Source organism: Peromyscus eremicus, chromosome 4 (genome assembly GCF_949786415.1).
Source record: "Peromyscus eremicus chromosome 4, PerEre_H2_v1, whole genome shotgun sequence".
Classification (NCBI taxonomy): domain Eukaryota; kingdom Metazoa; phylum Chordata; class Mammalia; order Rodentia; family Cricetidae; genus Peromyscus; species Peromyscus eremicus.
The window spans coordinates 48,997,938-49,021,957 of NC_081419.1; the positions used below are offsets into that span (position 1 = coordinate 48,997,938).

Here is a 24,020-nt window from a genome sequence, read left to right on the forward strand (position 1 = left end):
CAGCCACAAGCTTTCTGTCAGTAGGCTGGTATCTGCTTTGCTTCTGCAATGCTTTGCATTTTGTGGACTCATATCAGTGTCTTGGATCTATCCTTACAGGAATATTTTGGCCAGATGATGATGACAGGTTACTACACAAATGCAAACCAATTGATATCCTCAGATGTCCCTCTCCTTTGTAAGAGTAGTTACAAGCCGGGCGGTGGTGGCATATGCCTTTAATCCCAGCACCCGGCAGGCAGAGCCAGGTGGATCTCTGTGAGTTCGAGGCCAGCCTAGTCTACAGAGCGAGATCCAGGACAAGCACCAAAACTACGCAGAGAAACCCTGTCTCGAAAAGCCCCCCCCCCAAAAAAAAAGAGTAGTTACAAATCTTACTGTTCAGTTACAAACTGGCCTAATTATCTAATTATCTGTTGATAAATTTCTGGTGACAAGTGTGAGCCGCTCCTTGTTATGAACCCTGTAAGGCTATCACACAGAATGGAGCTGAAATGGTTAAGATTCAAGGAGTATTGGGACAAAGTTAAAATTGAGCAAATATGTCCTTAGAAATTCTGATTCTGGAGTAATGCAGGTAGTGGCAAAGTTTTGACCATCTGTAAAACCCCATGAAGACATTCACAAAAAACAGTTATCAAAACTCTACAGACACAAACAATAAAGCCAAGTGACAGCAATTTCCACAAATTCTCCCCAAACAGCCAGTGGGGACAATGCACAAACCACCACAACACCTGTATGGAAAATAGCAAAAAGAGAAAGGCTGTCTGCAGAATGAAAACGGGATGTCACCGAACAGCAAAACCCCATTCCGTAAGTCAGCAGACGACAGAAGGACAGACGCTGCAGCCGGGAGACTCCTGCCCTTTGAAATGGTTATTAAGTACAAGGAGTCCATCCACAAGTAAAAAAGGTAAGGACAGTCGTCTTCAATGCATCCTGGAAGACCTGTCCGTAAAAGGGAAGGAAGGACAGGGAGTGACATTACTAGGTGTGGAATTAAAAGGAGCACAGTAGGTATAAGAGCAATAAAGAGAAAGAAAAAAGATAAAGATAAAAGAGCAGCAAGGCTGGGGAGAGATGGCTCAGGTGCTGAGGCTGTCTGCTGTGCAAGCAGGAGGCCCTGAGCTCAGTGCTGAAGCACTGGCCGCATGCACCTGTCATCTCAACACTGCTGAGACAGACAGGAGCAGCCCCGGGCTTGCTGGCCAGCAGTCGAGCCAAATGGAGGAGCTCCAGATTCAATGAGAGACCTGGTAGGAGGCTAGAGAGACAACTCAGCTGTTAAGAGCACTGGGTGCTCATCCAGAAGACCAGGTTGAATTCCCAACACCCATACAGTAAGTAGCTCACAACCATCTGTAACTCCAATTCTGGGGGAGACTCACTCTTCTGGTCTTTGCAGGGACCAGGCATGCAAGTAATGAGCAGACATATATGCAGGCAAAACACCCAAAAACATCGTATTAAAATAAGAATTGGTTGGAAACTTAATCCTAAAATTCACATATTGTTGGCGTTTTGACATAGAACCTATGATTGATAATTAGGACTGATGATGTGATGAGGGTCCTGTGAGCCGGGCGGTGGTGGCACACGCCTTTAATCCCAGCACTCAGGAGGCAGAGGCAGGTGGATCTCTGTGAGTTTGAGGCTAGCCTTGTCTACAAAGCAAGTTCCAGGAAAGGCGCAAAGCTACACAGAGAAATCTTGTCTGGAAAAACCAAAAAAAAAAAAAAAGTAAGAATTTTATCAAGTGTGTAGCGATGGAAGAAGGCATCAGCACTGATCTCTGGCCTCCAAAAACATAGACACTTCAACACAGGTGCGGAAATACACAGCCTAGAAAAGGCACAGCCTAGAAATCACAGGAAAACGCCTCAGTTTTGAAGTGAACCCAAAACCAACAGCAGAGGGAACTCTGTGGGAAAAGCCATGCTGAACCAACCACCTTAGTGTCAGGCCATCTGATTTCTCAAAAAGCAAACAAAATGGGTCATTCTTACCAAGTTATTACAAGAAAAACAAAGGTGTACTAAGAGCCCAAACTGACAAAAGCGCCAGAAACGCCCCAAACTAGGTGACTTCCAACTGAGACACACAGCACAAAAACGGTCTCCAACAGGAAAGAACACTACAGTCAGACAGTGAGACTCGGAGGGAACTCAGGGAGGCTTCAGAAATAATGGGTAAGGAACAAGCACTAACACAGCAGAGGCTGCTTTAAGAGAGCCTAGGGTCACGAGGACACTTCGAAATCACAAGGACTACAATACAGAAGACTTCTGTTTATTAGACTGACTTCGTGTGTGTATGTGCACCCGCCAGTGAATGTGTGGAGGTCAAGGACAACCTTCAAGAGTCAGTTCTCTCTGTCCACCATGTGCGCTCCTGGGATTGAACTCAGGTTGCTGAGCTTGTTGGCACCAAGCACCTTCACCCACTTAACCATCTCATGGGCCGAATAAAAAGAATTTGAGAGAAAGCAACTAGGGAAGCTACGGAGATTTAACAGAGAGAAGGAAAGAAATTAAAGACTACTAAAGGTGAAAGTAATAGAAATTATAATTTAAGGAGTATTTCCTGAAAATATTTTAATTTACAACCAGGAAACATAAGACATGCCTATGGATATCAACCCAGAAGAACGAACTGAAGTTTTCCAAAACCTTTATGTGCATTATGCCAGATGAAAATGTTTAAGGAAAGCAACTATGAGCACAAGAGTTTATATCCAGTGAAAGTGATTTTTAGGCCACCGACTGCTTTCTGAATCAGGAACTACTGTGCAGACAACCACAATGAAGAGCTGAACCTCTGAGCGCTGAAGGAAGCAACAGAGGATTGATTACCTGCTTACTGAGAAGGACCAGTCAACAACTCTGGGACATCCTAATTCTACCATCTGCACTGTCCTCCAAGTCACAACTCTCAGTACACGAGACACGGATTCGAATAAAAATAACATAGGCCTGAATCTGAACTCCTGGACACAAGAACCACACTAGAGCAGCTAGCTACAAGTTGGATCAAAACCTACAGTTTCACTGGGTAGGAAACATGGTTTCTGGATACCACAGCAGCCATGAAGTAAGGAGAAATATGTAGAAAATAAAGAACCACAAAGAAAAAATTCAAACTTTTGCACCTCAATTCTGCCCATGCCTCTAGCTGACCTGACCTGGGTTAAGAGCCAACTAAGCAGTCCAGAGAGGTCTACAGGACCTGAGAAGCAAGGCAGTAACCGGGCACCCTGCGGCAACAGTCACCCTGTCCCAATAAGTTTCCAAAAAAAAAGTCAACACTCTCCAGAGCACACCATTGTTTTGTCAGACATTGGAATCAACAAGTCAAACACCTCACAGTGGCTACAGACATGCTCAAAATGACAGGTGAGACACGCTCGTGAGAAATGAACAGACTGGAACTTTCAGAAGAATAAAGACCAGAAGAGACAGGCTGAACTCCAGAACTAAAGCTCCACTCTACAGGAGCATCTCACTACATGTGTGTGACAGCTGAACACAAGACAGGTAATGGACAGGCATTCAAGTAGCAGCCTCTGGACACTAGTAAGCAATCCAACTTCCATGCAGTTAGTCACAGGAGAGATGAAGTAGCAGGGGGAGAAAAGAAAGAATGGAAATTCCCAAACTCGGTGAAGACATAAACTCAGGCTCACAAATTCTCTTCCAAATCACATGAGACCAAGAAGAAAGAAGAAAATTTTGAGAGCTGGAGAGGTGGTTTGGTGAGTAAAGGTGCTGGCCACTAAGCCTCACAACCTGAGTTTTTTTTTTTTTTTTTTTTTTTTTTGGTTTTTCGAGACAGGGTTTCTCTGTGTAGCTTTGCGCCTTTCCTGGAACTCACTTGGTAGCCCAGGCTGGCCTCGAACTCACAGAGATCCGCCTGCCTCTGCCTCCCGAGTGCTGGGATTAAAGGCGTGCGCCACCACCGCCCGGCACAACCTGAGTTTTATCCTCTGACCTCCTCCCTTCCCCACAGACACACAGACAGACACACACACACACACACACACACACACACACACAGACACACAGACACACACACCACACACAATTAAATTAAAAATTTTCAAAAATAAGCCAAGTGGATCTCTGTGAGTTCAAGGCCAATCTGGTCTACAGAGTGAGTTCCAGGACAGCCAGGGCTACACAGAGAAACCTTGTCTCGAAAAATAAAACAAAACAAAAAAAATTTTTCCCCTGAAAAATAGAATCAGTTAAGAGTCCATCCAGGCAAAAAACAGAAAATACGTATTTAAAAAAAAAGGGGGGGGGGAACTACACTGAAAACTTAAAATGAAAATGGAAGTGAAAATAGTAACAGCACCAAAAAGGCTGAAAGAAGGGCTGGGGAGATGGCAGCGGCTAAGAGCACCGACTGCTCCCCAGAGGACCCAGTTCCATTCCCAGCACCCACAGGGTGAATTACAACCATCTCTAACTGCAGTTCAGGGAATCTGACATGCGCACATGGTATACTTACAGACAGGCAAAATAGCCATACATATAAAATAAATGTATTTTTTAAGAAGCTAAAGAAACTTTCTCCAAGAGACCAAAACAGTCACAAGAAAACTAAAATGTGCAAGTTTCTGGTCCAAATAATGAGGTAGAAGGAGGAAAGGAAGGGTGGGGGGGGGGGTGGAGGAGGAGGAGGAGAAAAAGATGGGGATGATGATGAGTCAAACCTCCCTAGAACTGGAAAGCATGAACTTTAAATTAGAAAGAAGAGCTGTGGAGACGGCTCAGCGGCACACACTGCTCTGGCAGAGGATCTGAGTTTAGCTCCCAGCACACGTTAGGCAGCTCACAACCTCCTCTAAGTCCAGCTCCAGGGGACCTGGTGCCCTCTTTTGGCCTCTGTAAGTATTAATGTGCACATACCCACACACATAGAAACAATTAAAGACAAAATAAATCTTTTTTTTTTTTAAGTAAAGAAAGAAACCTCTAAATTGGAAAGATGCTTTTGCTGAACCAAGCAGGCTCAAGGCACATGTAATGAAGATTAAATGCTAGAGATAAAGACAAGATCCTAAAATGCTTCAGAGGAGAAGAAGTAATTCATTCACAAGAATCAGAAATCAGAATGGTACCAGAGTGACAAGCAGTAACACAAACAATGCTTCAAAATTTGAGAAAATGACTTCCAATCTAGAATTCTACTCATAGATAAATGAACAAAAAATTACAGGAAGAAAATATGCAAGGTTTCAAAACATTCACCACGTTCCTTTCCAAAGGAAGTGACTGGAGAATGTGCCCAACCAAAACAAAGACATAACCCAAGAGACAGAAAATATGGGATACAGGGAATATACAAATGGATAGAAATAAATACTCAGGGTTGGAAGAGCAATTTGAGGATGGTACACATTCCAGAGGAACAGAGCAAACAGCCATGGTTAGAAAACATGAATGAAGTACTTCAAGGGAGAGGTTTACAGAACAGGAAAGAGGGGATATTAGTATTTTAAAATGATGTCTGCACCTCTCTACTGAGAAGTACATGGATGATGACACTAATCCAATCAATAACTGTCAACTGTGGAGAAAACAAAGAGCTTTACAAAAGGGAATGTAAAATGGAGTCATTAAGTTCAGCTATGAATAAATTTACAGCAAAAATGTAAGCATTGAAATACTAATTCAACCATAAATTGAAGTACTACATACTATCAAAATTAAATGAGGCAGAGCCACATACTTCTGTAAAGGTAGAAAGCTGGATGATTTAACAGGTAGCTCCTTGCCTTCCACAACACGAAATCATTATGTAATGGATCTGTTATTGGACTCCATTTGTTTTGTTAATTTCTTTCTACTTCTGTGTTGGTATCACACTGTCTTAATTTACCGTATTTCTTAGCACCTAATAGCAAAACTCCCCCAGCTCTGTACTGTCCTTAAATACTATCTTGATAAGTCACTTAGCCCCACCTACCCTTGAATTCACAAGTATGTTCTCATACTTTGGCATCTTGACATTTACATTTTGATACAAATTTTGGAGGTTTATTAATTTTTACCCCCCCCACCGAATACTGCAATCTTTAATTGATATTGCACTGATCTATAAACTTACAAGAGGTGACAGCATTTTAACACTGAGTCTTCCCACTCCTAAGTACTGCAGCTCTCATTCATTCAGGCATTGGTTTTGTTTTGCTTTTCGAGACAGGGTTTCTCTGTGTAGCTTTGTGCCTTTCCTGGATCTCGCTCTGTAGACCAGGCTAGCCTCGAACTCACAGAGATCCGCCTGGCTCTGCCTCCCGAGTGCTGGGATTAAAGGCATGCGCCACCACTGCCCGACTTCAGGCATTTTTTGATTTTTCTGCATTTTACGGCCCTCGGGGAAATTGTCAAGTATCTTTTTGTCAAATTTATTTTGAAGTATCTTATAATTTTATGTTCTCATACAGGATATCTTTTCAAAAACTTACTTTCCATTTGTTGATATGCAAAAATATTACTAATTTTGGAATGCCTTGTAATCAGTGACTTTACCAAGTGTATCCTCATCTGTCAATCCTTTCTGATTTTCTTCTGTAACAATCCTTAGACTAATCTTTATTCTAATATGAAAGGCACTAACATGGCTGTACTGAGTCATGTAACAAAATAAGCTGTGTAAGCAGATGTAACGAACCATTCTCTACAGACTGGGGCACTACTATGGAGCTCTGCTATTTATTTCAATGGCTCCATCACCATTATCTGGATTATGATGATATAATTATAATTACAATCTTGCCTTGGCCTCTCAGGTGCTTGGATTACAGATTACAGATAAAAGCCCCAGCATCTGGTTCCAGGCATTCCTATTTAAGGTCAATTATTTGAATGTTAACAGTCTTAGTACAGATTCCCTGGATAGTAAAACTAGCAATTTCTTCATAAATACCATTTATTTTAACTGTACCTTCTGTGTCAGAATTAATATGCATTTCCCCCATTTGTTCACAGTGCCCTGTGCCATGAAGTGATTTACTTAATACTTTTGTTCTTTGGTTTTAATATTATGCTAGTTTAAGTAAGTTATTGTTCTATAATAATCTTAGGAAAATACATTTTGGAAAGCTGTTAAAAAAAAAAGTACTTTTCCTAACCCCAAGGTAACTCATTTCTGTAAGGGCCTGTTTTTCTTTTAATCACTTTCATATTTAATTTTTACTTAATGTAACACGTTTATGGGCACAATGCAGAATTTCAATACACAACAGTCAAATCGGGGCAGTTGTCACTTCCAATTCTTAATCACCTGTTCCAGCTCCTCCTTTCTTAGGGTTCCATACAAAGTATAAGAGATGATTACAAATCAGAGTCACTCTCACCGGACTGTCAGAGACCCTACCTCACTAGGCTATCAGAACTTGTCCCATTCACTCTCCTCCCCAGCTTCCCACTACCCACTCTTCCCTCTCCTCCTCCTTAATTTTAGTAATTCTATGTTGAGAACAGTTCTTCTTACACCCACATAGCACAGAGGACAAGCAATGCTTGTTCTTCTGCATCTGGGCGTACTTCACCTACCAGTACCCTCTAGGGTCCTTCCAGTTTGGGCATACATGGCAAATGTTTATCTTTTAAAATGCCTATTTATTTTATTTCTGTGTATATGTGTTGTTCAAATCTTAGATGGTCTTTCAATAAAAAACCTGGTATCAGATACTGGGGTGAAAGCTGAAAGATCAGAGAAGCAGAACAAGCCACAGCCAACCTCACCTTGCCAACTCCTCAGTCGATCCTGTTTTCCTTAGACTGAAGCCTCTGAGTCCTCACCTGAAAAGGTCTCAGCTGAACTGCCTTAGTTCCTGTTTCCTCACGCCTTATATACCTTTCTCCACCCTGCTGTCACTTCCTGGGATTAAAGGCATGTTTGTTTCCCAGTACTGGGATTAAAGGCGTGTACCACCACTGCCTGGCTCTGTTTCCAGTGTGGTCCTGAACTCACAAAGATCCAGACAGACCTCTGACTCCTGCCTGAGTGATAGGATTAAGGGTGTGTGCCACCACTGTCTGGCCTCTGTGTCTACTCTAGTGGCTGGCTCTGTCCTCTGATCATCAGGCAAGCTTTATTACGGAACACAATATATCACCACATATATACACGTGTCAGCTTGTCTTAAGTGCACCACAGTGTCCAGAGGAAAGCATCAGATTCCCTGGAACTAGAATTACAGGCAGTTGTGAGGCACCATGTGGGTGCTGGGAAGCCAACCCAGGCCCACTGGAAAAGCAGCCAGTGCTCTTAACCACTGAGGGAGCCATCAACAGCTCTGATAAAATTTAAATTGTTTTGAGATTTTATTTTCATTTTATGTGAATGAATGTATGTCTGCATTGTGTGTGTAGTCCCCATGGAGGCTGGAAGATGCTGCCCTGTCTTCCAGAACTAGAGTTACGTATGCTTGTGAGTAGCCATGCATGTGCTGAGAATTGAACCTGAGTCCTCTGGAAGAGTAGCTAGGGTTCTTAAGCACTAAGACATTCCTCTAGTCCTGGGATTTCATTTTTATCACTGAAAAATAGTTTTCTCTCTCTCTCTCTCTCTCTCTCTCTCTCTCTCTCTCTCTCTCTCTGTGATATTTTCTTTATTCATCTATCAATGCACATCTTAGTTGATTCCCTATAGTGGTTATCAGTGCCATAATAAGCATCAGCATTCAGGTATTTCTTTGATATACTAACTTCATTTCCTTTTGGGTATATTCTAGAAGCAAGACTACCAGTCCACCCTGCAGACTTAGTTTTTTTTGAGGAATTCCTATGATTCTCCATAATGGCTATCCTAATTTGCATTCCCACAGGCAGTGACTCAGAATTTCTTTCTGTTCCCATCATGCCAGCATGTTAGTTTTGCCTTTTTGGGGGTGGGGTGGGGTGGGGGGAGGGCAGGGGCCATTCTGTGAGGGTGAGACCCCCATCACAGTTCTGATTTACACTTCCATGACAGTTACTGTTGTGTAACTCTGTAAAGCTTTCCCTGGTAATCTTATCAAGACTTTGAAGAATACTACTCAAACTAGCGGATGCAGTTTTTAAACTGAGACTGCTAAAACCAAATCTTAAAAATTAAGTTCCTCATTTAAACGCCTCCACATTTTAAGTCCTCATGTAGGTAGAAAGAGAGATCAACTCCCAAATTCCTCCCCACATGCATGCACAGCACAGATATGCACACACACACACTTAAGATTTAAGAAGTAGAACACTATTTACTAAGTCCCTATGTATCTAGTAAGCATAAATTAGGGCATAGAAAAATATTAAGAATCATCATACTGTAATCGACCACCTATTTTATCGAAGTTTCATTAGACTATAATCAGCCACACAAACTGGATGACATTTGGTCAATGGCTCCTTGAGTGCCACAATGACAGAGCTAAGAAAAGCATTTGTGGCAGAATTCATATGACCTACAGATATTTCCTTGGCCCTGTACAGAAAGGTATCAAAATGCTTCTACACAAGACCACATGAAAATTCAGGGTGTGCGTGCGCGTGTACATGTGTGTGTAAAGGGGGTTTTGAAAGAACTGAATGCAATGCTGTACTTCACCAATAGATGCCCCCATTTAACCATGCTAATCTAATATAAAAAGTCGTTGCTTCCCTGAAAAGCACTATCTCAATGTTTGAATTTAAAACTTAGTCTTACACAATTAACACTTCCTGTCTTAGGTACTCAACCTCCATTCTGATTTTGGGTCAGTCAAGCATCAAAGGTTATTTTGTTGTTTAGGACTATAAATTAACCTGCCTATGTACTACAGACATTTTGAAGAAGATCCTTCTCATATACACTGACCCATGCCTATAGTAAAAAACGAGAGAGAAAACACAAAAGAAACATGAAACTAATCAACTCTTCCCCTAGAGCAGTGGTTCTCAACCTTCCTGACGCTGTGACCCTTTCACACCCATGCTGTGGTGACCTCCAACCATAAAGTTATCTCACTGCTACTTCGGAAATGTAATTCTGCTACTGTTATGAATGGTAATGTAAATATTTTTGGAGACAGGAGCTTGCTAAGGGGCGACCCACAGGTTGAGAACAGCTGTCCCAGAGCTCGGGATCTCACAAGGACATAAGCACAGGGTGGAGGTAAAGGTGTTATTCATGGGCTGGGGTCCCTTACAAACACCACACTCAGCAGGAAAGCAGCTCCTGCGGTCAGGATGGCCAGGGCTGCCTGCCTTCTGTCCAGTCTCATCTCCTCAGCCTCTGAACCAGCCTTACGAGTCTCTTCACGTCCTTGAGCTAGCTAAACCTGGTTTCTTTTTCTGTAAATAAAAGTCAATAATTGGTACAAAATGTAAACCACTTCAGAACGGCTTAGCGAAAAATCTGGAGTGGACAAAAGAAGAAAACAAAATCACTGACTCAGACAAGATGACTCGTCCACCTTAGCATTTAACCAGGTATTTTGACTAGCACTAGCTCTAAACAAGACTGTAAAGCACTAGGCTTTGGTTCCCACCCACGATTTCCATCAGCACTGCCATTATTCTGCTCTTAGCTAGCCGCCAAATACCCATCTATTATTGTGCTCTTAGTTCTGTTAGTTTTCCATTAATTCTAAACATTAAATTTAGGTGCTTAGACTTCACTCTGCACTTATGAATGTAAGAAAAAAATCTGCTGTATACTCCCATTTCCTAAGACGTCTTCAGTTCATTGAAATACTACTTCAAAATATCCATTAATTGCTGGGCAGTAGTGGCACATGACTTTAATCCCAGCACTCGGGAAGCTGAGGCAGGCAGATCTCAGTGAGTTCAAGGCCAGCCTGGTCTACAAAGCAAGATCCAGGACAGCCAGGGCAGTTACACAGAGAAAGCCTGCCTGTCTCGAGGTGGGGGGGGGGGGGGGGTGGAGAAAAGAAAAGATATCCATCAGCCGGGCGGTGGTGGCGCACACCTTTAATCCCAGCTCTGGGGAGACAGTGTGAGTCTGAGGTCAGCCTGGTCTACAAAGCAAGTTCTTGGACAGGCTCCAAAGCTACACAGAGAAACCTTGTCTCAAAAAACAAACAAAAGAAAGAAAGAAAGAAAGAAAGAAAGAAAGAAAGAAAGAAAGAAAGAAAGAAAGAAAGAAAGAAAGAAAGGAAGAAAGAAATCCATCAGTTAGGCTAATGAACTTAGTTAAAACATTTCATATCTTAACAGAATGTTTTGAAATGTAGGTTTAATTTACAAAACATTTTAACAACCCAAATAACTCCCATGAACTAGATTAAATGATAAATGTGTAAAACCAAATATGCTTACATATTTAACAAGTTAACAGCTACACCTATTCTGCTATGGCTATTATTAGAATGACTATAAAGTATCTGAAGCAGGTATGTAATTCTGTCTGTAAACCAAGAATACGAAATGAAACCTGATACATAATGAGTACTTTCAACTACATGCTGAGATGCTGGGCAGACAACTGTCGAGAACTGGCCTACCATGCACAAGACCCTGGTTTACCTATACACAAACACAGAGGAAATAGACGGCTTTAGTTTTCATTCTTATCTGATATCATCAGCTTAGAGGTAAGGAATATTATTAGTAAACCAAACAGTGGCTCTATTTTCATTTCCAGAAACCTTGCTAGCTCTGGCTGCTGGTAATAGAATAATACAAGAGCAGGTTTAGAAGGCTTCCCTAATACTTTCTAGAATAAATTCAAGTCTCAAAACAAATCTTCGGCTGGGCATACAGCTCAGTGGCAGAGTGCTTGTCTAGCATGTACAAGGCCCTAGCTTTAATGTCTAGGACAAGTGAAGGAAAATAAAAAACAGAAAATAAAGCTACCCTAAGTAAACTTAGTCTCCACTGTTCCCAAAACTGCATTAGAATCAGGCATACTGTTGTGATTTCTATTTTTTTAATTAAAAAAATCATTTTTATTTTTTATATGTAGGAATGTTTTACCTGCATGTATGTCTGTGCATCGCTTGCATGCCTGCCCATGGGAGACAGAAGAGGGCATCAGAGCCCCTATGACTCGAATTATACACTGTTATGAGCTGCCACGTGGGTGCTGGGAATTGAACCCAGATCCTCTGGAGAGCAGCCAGTGCTCTTAACTACTGAGCCATCTCCAGCCCAGTTTTGAACTCTTAAAGTTATTTCATCCCCCAAATTAAGATATGCAGGTCTTTCTGACCTCAACATAGTAGCAGTCGAGTAGAAAATAATGACAATGTGATGTAATAAAGTATGCTCAGGTACATCTAGGTGTCGACAGAAGGAGATAGGTCACCTAATCTGCTTTTGGGTAAGCAGGTATTCGACCATTCTCAAGATTCTGCGTCATCTACCAGTGGTAAATCTGATGACAGAGGGGGTCAAGGACATGGCAAACAAGGTCAACTGCCCAGTCCAAAGAAAAAAGATGGAAAAACGGCCTGCTGGAAGAAATCAGTGTACTAGACTAGAGTATAAATGTGAAGGAAAAAACGGAGGGGAGAAGCAGAAGATTGGGCTATAAGATAAGGCAAAAAACAAAAAAGATTAAGAACACTAAGTAAACTCAAAAACTATGTGAAACCATTTAAAAATTTCTAAGAAAGACAGTATGCAATCAGATGTGCCTTTCAAACTAGGAAAATGACATTTTAAGTGCACACACATTCCGAACTCTCTATCCCTTTGGGGATAATTCAACAGTAAAATAAAACAGCAGCTGGGATGATCTGGTATAGAGCACTCTTTTCTTTTTCTCAAGAGGGTGGCTGTGGGGCAGAGGTAACAGATGCAACGGTTGATCAAAGAGAGGAGGAGCAGAAGAGCACGGGACTCTAAAGTGACTCACTCCCAACTGACAAGGAAACAGGATGCAGGTCTGCTCTTTCGGCCAGTCCTACAGTGAAGGATGTCAATCCCAGGGTCTTGGAACAAGATCTGACACCCGTCATGAGGTGCTCTTCTGTCTACAGTATTGTGCACATAGAAACACTGAGTAACTCCTAAAGCTTATTGCTTTTGGTAAAACTAGCAGAACTAATAAGTAAGTTCAATGAGGTTGCAGGACACAAGAGCCAGACACAAAACTCAATTGTACTTTTTATTCAACAGCAATGAACACCTGAAAATAAAGTGAGGAGGACAATTCCACTAGAAGAGAAAGAAAAACATGAAACTCTTTACCTTCACAACACTGTGAAAAAGAAGGGAAGACACAGAGAGCTATACACCAAAGCCACAAAACACCACTGAAAGGAAACCAAAGACCTAGGCTGCTGTGGGATGTCTTTCTGTATGCTGTGAATATGTGTTGCTCATTGGTTAATAAAGAAGCTGCTCTGGCCTATGGCAAGACAGGTTATAGCCAGGCGGGAAGTCTAAGAAAGATACAGGGAGAAGCAAGATGTAATGGAATTCAGATAAAGCCACGAGACACATGGTGATACATAATTAATAGAAATGGGTTAATCTAAGATAAAAGAGCTAGTTAGCAGTAAGCCTGAGCCACAGACCAAACAGTTTGTAATTAATAATAAGCCTCTGACTAGTTATTTGGGTACCAGTGGGTGGGGAAAAAAGCTACTGGTTACACTAAGCAAATGTAACGACTAGACAACTTACTAACATTGCAATACTTAAACTAATCTAAACCTTCACCTGCAACTCTGATCAGAACTCCAGCTATCTTTTTTCAGAAGGTGGCCAGCTGGTTCTAAAAGTCAGACTGAAATGCAAGAGACCCAGGACAGCCAAATTAATCTTAAACAAGAGCCAAGTTGGCAAAGCACACTTCAGTTTTCAAATGTGCCACAAACTACACCGAAGTGTGGTCCGATGTTGAGAACAAAAGTTCAGATCAGCAGAGGACATTTATGTCCATGAATCAACAACTAGATAAGCACAGTGTGTGTTCAAAACGATCCAAGGCCTGAATGTAGGGGCTAAAACTGCAAACATCTTTCTGGGTTCATTTTATGGTTGCTGCAACACAATGACCAGGTAAAACACCTTTAAAGGTTTCATCATATGGCCCTATGCATTTGCTGATAGCATCCCAGAGGGAACATGAAGAGGAGACAGAGCGAAGCAGAGAGGGAAAAGGGCAGAGAAACTGGTAACTCTTTCAAAGGCTCACCCTCTAGTACCTTGTTCCTCCAACTAAGTAAGTCCCATCTCCTGAGGCCTCCTCAATCCCCCTCAAACAGCACCACCAGCTAGGGACCAGGTGTTTAACACATGAGCCTGTGAGGGACTCACACCTCAACAATGTCTTAGAAAAAAGAACATAGGTATATACTATGTGACACTGAACTATGCAAGTTTCTCAGATATGATACCCAAAGAATGGGAGAAAAATCAGCAAATCATTTTTCTTACAAGGGTCTATTACCCATCACACGTAAAAATCCCTTGTAACTCCAGATTTAAAAGCAACCTGACTTAAAAACAGGCAAAGGATTTGACTAGATACCCCATCAGAGAAAATATATAAATGGTAAGTAGGTATGTGGCAAAAAGTTCAACATCACTGGTCAACAAGGAAATGTAAACCAGAACACTATATGGCATTGCCTTCTTTATACACCAACCAGAATGTTAGACTACAAGAGATAATAACAAGTGCTGATAAGGATGGAGAAACTACACTCCTTGTGCACTGCTGATGAGGATATAAAACAGTTTGGCAGTTCCTCAAAATAAGAACCATGAAATTACCTGGTGAGGGAGGAAGGATGACTCAACACACACACATCAGAAGATGTAATGCAGCATATGAATAGACCCAGGGACAGAATCATAGCAGTCTCAAGAGATGTGGAGAAGGCCTTTGGACAAAGTTCAATATCCTTTCATGACCAACACTGAAGAAACTAGCAGCAAAGGGATCATACTGCAACATTATAAAGGCTTATGACAAATCTATTTCCAACATTACACTGAATGAAGAAAAACTGAAAGTCCTTCCTCTAAAATCAATAACAAAACAGGCTTCCACTTCTTCACTCTTATTCAATATGGTGCTTGAAGTGCTGGTCGGAGACATAGACAAGAGAAAGAAACAAAGGAGACATGAATAGGTCAGGAACTCACTCAAATCACTCCTTTTACAGATAATACGTTCCCTACTCAGGAGGCTCTAAAGCCTCCAGAAAACTTTGATTTGATAGACTTTGAGCAAAATATTAGGATACATGTTCAACATACAAAACCAGTAGCTTTTCTATTTATCAAACACTGAGAAGGAAATCAAGAACACAGTCTCATTCATGATGTTATAGCATGGTACAAAATTTAAAAATTGTGTGTGTGTGTGTGTGTGTGCATGTGCGTGTGAAGATAGATAAATGGTGGACAGATATAAATATCTAACCAAGAAGGTGAAAAAATCTACAATGAAAACCTTAAATTATTAAAAACAAATTGGAGACACTACAAGATAGATCTCCAGGACTAGCATAATACTGTACAACACTCTATTATCAAACACAATTTACAGATTAAACACAATCCTCCAGCAAAGCCAAGCACATTCTTCACAGAAACAGAAAAAGAAAAGAAAATCTTACAACTCACATAGAAATATTAATGACACCAAGTAGCCAAAGACACCCTGAGCAAAAAGAACAAGGCTGCAGGTATCACAAGACCCGATTTCAAATTATACTACATACCTGTACCAGACACAGCACGCTACTGAGACTAACACACACAGATCAACCAACCAGAGGACACAGAAACCCACATGGGGATAGCCATGTGATTTTCAACAAAGGTGCTAAAAATGTAGGATGGAGAGAAAGAATCTATTCAGATTTTTTTTTTGGGGGGGGGGGGGACCACATATCCACATGCAGAAAGAAACTAGATTCCTTTCTCTCAGCCTGTGCAAAAAATCAATTCAAAATGGAGTGAAAACTTCCATGTAAAACCTCACATTTAGAAACTGCTACAGGAAAAGCAAGGCAACACTTCCATATATACAAGCATAGGCAAGACCTTTTGTTCAAGAAATTAATAGCAAAAACTGCCAAACACAACTGCATTAATATAGAAATATTCTGCACAGCAAATAAAATCAAGTTTCTAAATACTAACTTTTCTTCTACACATTATAAAAATCATAAAAAAGTAATAGTCTGTCCTTAAGCATGTATATAGGGCTCCTGCACAAAAGATACTTTGTAGTTTCGGTGTTTTATATTTTGTGTGTGTGTGTGTGTGTGTGTGTGTGTGTGTGTGTGTGTGGCCACTATGGTGGCCAGTGGACAACCTGTAATACTCGATTCTCTCCTTCCAACCTAAGAGACCTGGGGTTTAAACTCTGGCCATCCAGCTGTCTCAACAGCTCCGTCAAGCATGCTCTAGACCACTTACTACAGAGTAAGGACATGAAATGAGATGAAGTTCACTCACTTTCGCGCCAACACTGCAACTCCCAGTGCTCCCGGTGCTCCCAGTGGCAACTCCAGTGAACCTAGCTTCCAATAACTCTTGTCTTCTGGGATCCAGACTGTGAAGCTCATCCATTGCACCTATGAAGAAAAAACAACACATGTGCTTGTGTGTACACACACATATACATACATTACATATAAGGAGACTACAATAAAAACTTACAAATGAATGCTATAAACAGAAAAAAACTACCACTTTACAACTTTTTAAAAGGTACACCCCATTTAACAAAGCATCTTACAGCAGATTCACACTTTTGACTATCTATAGTCCACAGTACACCCAATTCAGTATACACTCACTCATGCATGCAGGCATGTACACAAACATAAAGATGTTCCACAAAATACTTGGCCTACTGTAGGGAAGTAATAAGAGACCTAAACAAGCTAGCTGCTGTGGCACATACCTACAATCCAAACACCAAGGAGGGTAAGGCAGCAAGATCATGAGTTCAAGGCCAGCTAGGCTACAGAGAGAGCTCTAGGCAGCATGAGTTACATATCTCATCTCAAAAACATAATTAAAAGAAAAGATTCCTACACAATATCAATTCTGTTCTACTGCATTAAGGGGTGAGCTACAACGGGAGAACTCCCCTAGCATACTTGGTTCAATCCTCAACACCTCAGAAAAAAGGGGGAAATTTACATTTTATTTATATTATATATATATATATATATATAAATATCACAATTAAAACATTTAACCTTGTAAAAACTAATGCATTGAACTCTATCAAAATTTTAGAGGTTTGTTAGTGCGAGATATTTCAGGTGAAGAGAGAAGCAGGAGCAGAGCATGTTTCCAAAGCACCTGAGTGTCCACACCTCTCCTTGGCCTGGCAACCGGTTGATACTGCACCAGCACTTAGAAAGATGGAGACAACAGGCCCTCTCTGTCCGGAACCAGCCTGCACTAACAAGGTGTTTTATTTCTCACTGTTCCTGCAAATGTACAGTTTCCTCTAGGACCTAAACCTTCCCTATGTGCTCCTTGAAGTGTGCACCTGGAGAGGGGCAGTAAGCCAAAATGCTCACCCAATGCTGTCCCACTTCAACAGTTTCTATCTAACACCTTCATAGACTTCTAAAAGGAAGACTATATATGAGCACCCCAGCACAGGTCTAACACTGACAGGAGTTAGAGAACACACTGGCAAGCCGGGCAGTGGTAGTGCACACCATTAATCTCAGCACTCAGGGAGGCAGAGGCAGGCGGATCTCTGAGTTTGAAGTCAGCCTTATCGACAGAGGGAGTTCCAGGATGGCCAAGGCTACACAGAGAGAAACCCTGTCTCTAAAAAAAAGGCAAGAGAGAGAATGCACTGGCAGTGCCTGAAAATCTACCTAGAACACTGGAGACTTGTTAGCTAGCGCATAACCATATCAGCTAAGATGCTTTCAATCAGTATAAACTGTTAGGGCCTTCTGTAGCCCAGACCAGAACCTGCATTTTAATAAGGCCCTGTGAGCACTCTGTATTTGAGAAGCTCTGCTGTCAAACAAGATTTGTCAACTTTATTTAAGGAGAGATATCCTAAGTATTTCGATCTCTGTAGGCCAACAGGCAAAATCATGTATACATTTACATAACAAGAGAAAAGGCTTCCACAAACTTCATGGACAAAACTTAAATAATAGCCATTGTAAATAGTATCTTAATACAAGTCTGTTAGCAAGGAGAACAGATTCTTTGGGAGAACAGAATACCTCATTACTAGGGTTTCCTATTCCCAAAATCTCTTGCAAATACTCACCCATAAATGCTAATCTGAAATAACTATGTATTTATCTTAAAAAAAAAAAACGTTTTTAATCTTTTAACATAAAATCACTTTGTTGTAACAAACTCAGAAATAAAAATATGATCCAGCTAGATTAATGTAGCCACTCACTCACCCAGTCCCTAACTATACAGACCAGCAATGAACGTCCATAGTTAGAATGGCCATTCTGAAGCCCAGGAGCTTCACTATCAATCACATTCTTAGATCTTGTTTTTTTTAATGTGTGTATGTACCTAATGTATGTATGTGCACCACTTCCATGCAGGTGTCCATAGAGGCCAGAAAAGGGTCTCATATCTCCAGAAACTGGAGTTACAGATGGATGTGAGTTGTCCTGTGGGTGCTGGGAACTCAACCCAGGTCCTGTTACTTTCACTGACACAGTTACAGCCAAATACTGTTAGCGAATCCAGAGTGTGATTTTAGTAGAAGACAGTCATTACTTGGAAGACAATGTGGAGCTCTACTGGGTGGCTCTGCTGACACTTGCCTTGCAGTGTCACCACAGCAGAGAACCAATCAAAGGTCAGTACAAGCCACTCGGCTGGACAGTTAAAGAGATTCTGAACCATGGGAGTCTCCTTTGTGCTTGCCACACCATCTGAAAATGCCCCTGAAACTAGTCTACCCATGCAGATCTGTGTTGTGCCTTCTCTGATGGCACCTGTGTACACCAGGGTACAACATACTTCACTACCTGCACACTTTGGTTTTGGTTTTTGGTTTTGTTTTTTTGAGACAAAGTTTCTTTGTGTAGCCCTGGCTGTCCTCAACCTCACGGAGATCTGCCTGCCTCTGCCCTGCATGCTGGGATTCAAGGCATGCGTCATCATACCCAGCATGTGTACACTATTTTATCTTCTAAATTTTATGTCATATTCATTTAAAAACTGTAAATCTGAAGAAAAAATCAGTTTTCAAAAGTAAATAGTATTTGATAATAGTAATTGATAATGGTTCATCCTCTTTGATCATAAAAATTTCAACCTCAGCCTTTAAACAACTTTAAAAACAAACAAAACATTTTACCAACACCAAGCCAGTCAGGATACTCAGCATTTGTTCTTAACAAGTATCTGTGGAGGTAATGTTACTTTAACTCCATGAGAGAGAATGGCATTCATGACAGTAACTGACATATTTTCTGCAAATTATTTGCTGATGAATAACACATTAACAACCATAGGCTTTGAACATCTTACATTTTTTATCAGTTTTGTGAATTTGCACAACTTTTATCTGTTCCACACATACTTATCATTATTCACTATAGTACATCTTAGTGAATTCCACTTCCATTTGTGCTTAGGTGTTTCCTAGACAATGAAAATACTTGTCTGTAAGTACTCCACAAAGAATACTCACAAGGTTAATTTTTCTGCCACTTTAAACTTGTCAGTGAGTTCTCCAGTAAATAACAAGAGTAGCATCAATAACGTCTGTCAACTCCTTAAGCACCAGAAGAACCACTACATACCTTGTGCCACTTTTTAATTGACTATCAAAGCCACCCCAAATGTCCTTAAGTGTTAAACACAATTATTCTTGCCAAAAAGCTACAAGTTTTAAACAAGTCTCTGGACATCTACATTTTTTTTATTTCTGTGATCCAACAATTTAATTAACTCAACATCAGTAAATGACTCTTCTTAGCTAACAAATGAGTCCATTGAAAACTCGTTTTGATGGTAACTTCATATTTTTTTCATTTTTATTTTTAGGAAGGAATTATGCTATGATGAGACTTCATTTCAAATTTTCTAATTATAATCCCAAAAGTTGGGAATGCTGTAGTATGTTTACCCTGGTTATGCCAACAGATATTCTTCTATTCCAAGTGTACTGTTACTGCATAATAAGAACAATGTTTTGCTTTTTTTTGATATTTAATTCAACAAAGTAATACAAACTCCATTTAGGGGCCGAATAGTTCTGTGGTAGAGTACACTTCGCATGTACAACGCTTGGGTAGCTTCAGCACGTGTGCACACAGACTCAGTCTATTTTCTCTTGTTTTGATGGACATGAACTAGTAATAAAGAAAACAGATAGCAGAGACCAGCAACAGCCATGGCACTCAGCTACTGTAACACTGTAACTGTATCACTAAAACGTACAGGCTAAGAGCAGTATGAAGTGATGAGAATGCTAATGTCTGGTCTCTGCCACAACTACTCAGCTCTGTCACTGTAACACAAAAAGAAATAAAGTTATATATTTTGGGAAGATTTAACACTATTTGTAGACACTGAAATTGGAGTTTCAATATTTATTCTTCCTTTGATCTTTTAAAGCATATTTAAAATGCAGAAATACATAGGATTGCTGACTATCATCTGAGAGCACATTTCAAAGATTTCAAACTAATCCAAGCTGTCATTTAACACTCAAGTGTTCAGTAATCAATTACAAGGGGTGAAACTTTCAAAACAAAAAGTAACACCACAACCCATTGAGCTATTATACAGTAAGTGTTTATACTCTGTAAAAAAAAAAAAAAAAAGACCATATTAAAGACATCAACATTCTTAAGGAATATACTACAATTAGAGATTAAGGCCAACCAGGGCCACATATGAGTTAAGGCTAGGCTGAGCTACATGGCAAGACCCTGCCTCAAAAAAAGCACCATCAACAAAAAACAACATCCTCTGACTATCTATGCTACATCCCATTATTTGTATTAGCCTAAATTTCTCCCATCTAGAATTGTAAACCCCAATTTTCAAATAAAAACAAGAGCTGAGACTACCCAAATTAGAGATCAACAGCATTCTACATGATGAAAATAGACTCAGAGAGCAAAAATGAAGCACGTGACTTGAACCCATTAGAGCACTGCGCTGTGCCCGACTGTCCTCTCTGCCTGCCTTTCATACACGCCTACAGACTCAGTAAATACCAGCAGTCATAAAACACGACTCCCCTGAGTATCACAGAAGGTGGACTTATGGCCAATCAGCATCGCTTACAATTACACCACCTTTGTTTTTAACAAGGTTTTTCATTGTGTGATTTTTAGTTGTCTAAGACTTCATCTTCTTTGATAGTCAAAATAAAATGAAATACTTAGAAAACATGTCTTCAACGGTTACTATCCATTACCAAAAAGTCAAGAAAGTATGTCTGTTCATTAAAAACCTCTCCAACAGATTCTGCTGCTGCTAGGACATCACTGTAACATTTTAATTCATTCTAAATTGTGTTACTTTCTATATTATACCTGATGGTTTATACATAAGTTAGTTTTTCTTCTATTAATATTTTTCATATAATGCCTGATAAGGTGAGGGACATTTTTATTAAAGAAGGAAAACTAGGATAAAGCTAAGAAAACAGATTAATAAAATAGAATATTCCATTTAAGTTATCCCCTTTTTTTTTCAATCTGAATGTACTTGAAAGTATGGGAACAAGAATTCAAGGAAGCAACATTTTTCTAATACTTTAGGATGAACTCTGAGTAGTGTCTTAAAACATCCATGTTGGTCATTCTCCGAGGTCTAGCCAGAGAAGTGTGGTTCCCACCTACCCAAAACTAGACACACAAACAAAGCCTTCTCCTTGCAACAGGTAATGATCATCACAGAAAAACGTAACTGATCAAAATGCAAAGCTCTGGAGCATAGTCCAAACTGACCCATCTACAACACAACCTAAGGCTCAGGGTGCACGCAGAAGAGGGACTAGAAAGACTCTAAAAGCCAGAGAGAGGTAGTTTGCTGTAGGACTCCTAGATATGTCAGAAAGCTACTCCTGTGAAGTATCCAAAACATGGCTGCCTAAACATAAGCTGAGCAAGGACAACATGAATAGACATGCTTACATGGATGAGGTAAATCTCACAAGGCCCTAGATAAAAACCTACAGACAAATAAAGAATGCTGAAAGCAGGAGAAACAGTCTGTCCCGGGGAAGTGCATACCACCTGGTTACCCAATGGGCAGCCCTGAAACCACACATACAAGTAGCATTATACAAGTTGAACAGGTTGTGGGGTTTGTTGTTGTTGTTTTTGTTTTTTCGAGACAGGGTTTCTCTATATAATAGTCCTGGCTATCCTCGAACTCAGAGAGATCCACCTGTCTCTGCCTCCCAAGTGCTAGGATTAAAGGCATGGGCAACTACACCCACCACGCCTATATGGATACATGAGTAAGGGGGGGGGGGGTGTTGTAGAATCTTCCTGAGGTTAAGGAGTGCTTCTGTGGCCAGGCAATGTGTGGTGGGGCAGTACCTGCATCAAGGCCCTACTTAAGAGGGCAAGCAGCCTTGAGAGGTCGCTGTGTGAAGCTGTAAAGTAAAACCTGCATTGTGTCTCCAGAGACCCCAAGATGTTGAGGTGTCAGAGCTCCGGCATATCTACTAAGGAGAGTGAGCTACACACAGGGACCAGAGCCAGCCCAAGAGGGAAACACTGTGTGTGCAGCAAGGCTGGAAGGCCAGAGCCATCTCAGCCCTCTGCCATCAGACATGGAGACAGAGGACTGGGAGTTTCCTCTGCTGGGTTTCAATCTTGCTTTGGTCCAGTACTTACTCACCATAGCCCGATTCCTCGACTGTGGAATGGTGATGCATAGTCTGTGCAAACACAAACACACACTTTTTCTTTCTTTTTCTTTTCGGAGCTGAAGACCAAACTCAGGGCCTTGCACTTGCTAAGAAAGCGCTCTACCACTGAGCTAAATCCCCAACCCCAATAAGTACATTTTTATTGACACTGCATTACATTATTTATTCTGTCATTAAATCTGAAATTTGATTCCCTATTTTAAAACCAAATATTCTCATTTTGGGGCAGTTAAACCACAACATGCTAAATGAGTACCACAAAATTCAATCAAAAGTCTTCATTTCCTAACAACTTCCTTTCACATGAGTTTAATAATAAAAACATACTCTATACTTTTCTAATAATTTGTTAGAACTCTATCTAGTTTTTCCCCAAAAAATGAAAAAGGTCACACTTTTCTCACTAATGCAACCTTCCCCACTGATTTGAAAGGTCTCTCTGGTCATCTATCACATTTCATATAAGCAAAGTCTGCTTGTAAACTTAATTCTGTTCTAGCAAACCATCTCTGAGCCATACACACTGACATAAACATATACACCAACCAAGTATTTTGCCCAAATGATTACACAGTCTTAACAGGCACAGAATCTAATGTGTATGTTCAATTATATAAGTAGTGAGAAGACAGTCTACTCTAGACTCACCCCAAGTCTAAGGCTGTATCATTTTGAACACTATTCTTGTAGCCCTCCCAGAAAAAGATTAACATATACTAAGACTAAATAAACTGCACAGACTGAATCAGAGGCAACACATTATTAGATTGCTGTTTCTCTAATATCATGACTTTTAAAAACAAATTTAAATTTTATCCTTTATTAATAAAAAAATGTCTGATGACTAATCTTTCTTTCATCAAACAAACACACATGCAGGGGCTGGGGAGATGGTTCAGCATTGAGACACAAGCCTGAAGACCTGAGTTTGGATCCCCAGAAGCTTGTGAGCCAGCTAGCCTAGACCACGCAACAGAAACAACAGGAGACAAGGACAAAGGTAAGAACCTATACTGGAAGCGATCTCTGACCTCCACACCCATGGCATGGCACACACAACACACACTCTCTAAAACTGTCTAGGCCAGGTCTATCTATGTTTAAGCATATATAAATTTATATTTACATATAAAGTAGGAAAATAATCATATAAAATATATACAAATGTTACAGTAAAAACAAGTTTGTATGTTGACTAAACCTGT

General features: G+C 40.6%; 1 protein-coding gene across 1 annotated transcript in view; it reads right to left on the reverse strand.

The window, feature by feature from the left end:
• Positions 1–24,020, reverse strand: part of Tlk1 (tousled like kinase 1) — a 120,975-nt gene that overhangs the window by 64,449 nt on the left and 32,506 nt on the right. The window contains exon 2 of the mRNA XM_059260666.1: positions 16,413–16,531. Within this exon, the coding sequence (XP_059116649.1) occupies positions 16,413–16,531 (119 nt within the window). The remainder of the gene's footprint in view (positions 1–16,412; positions 16,532–24,020) is intronic.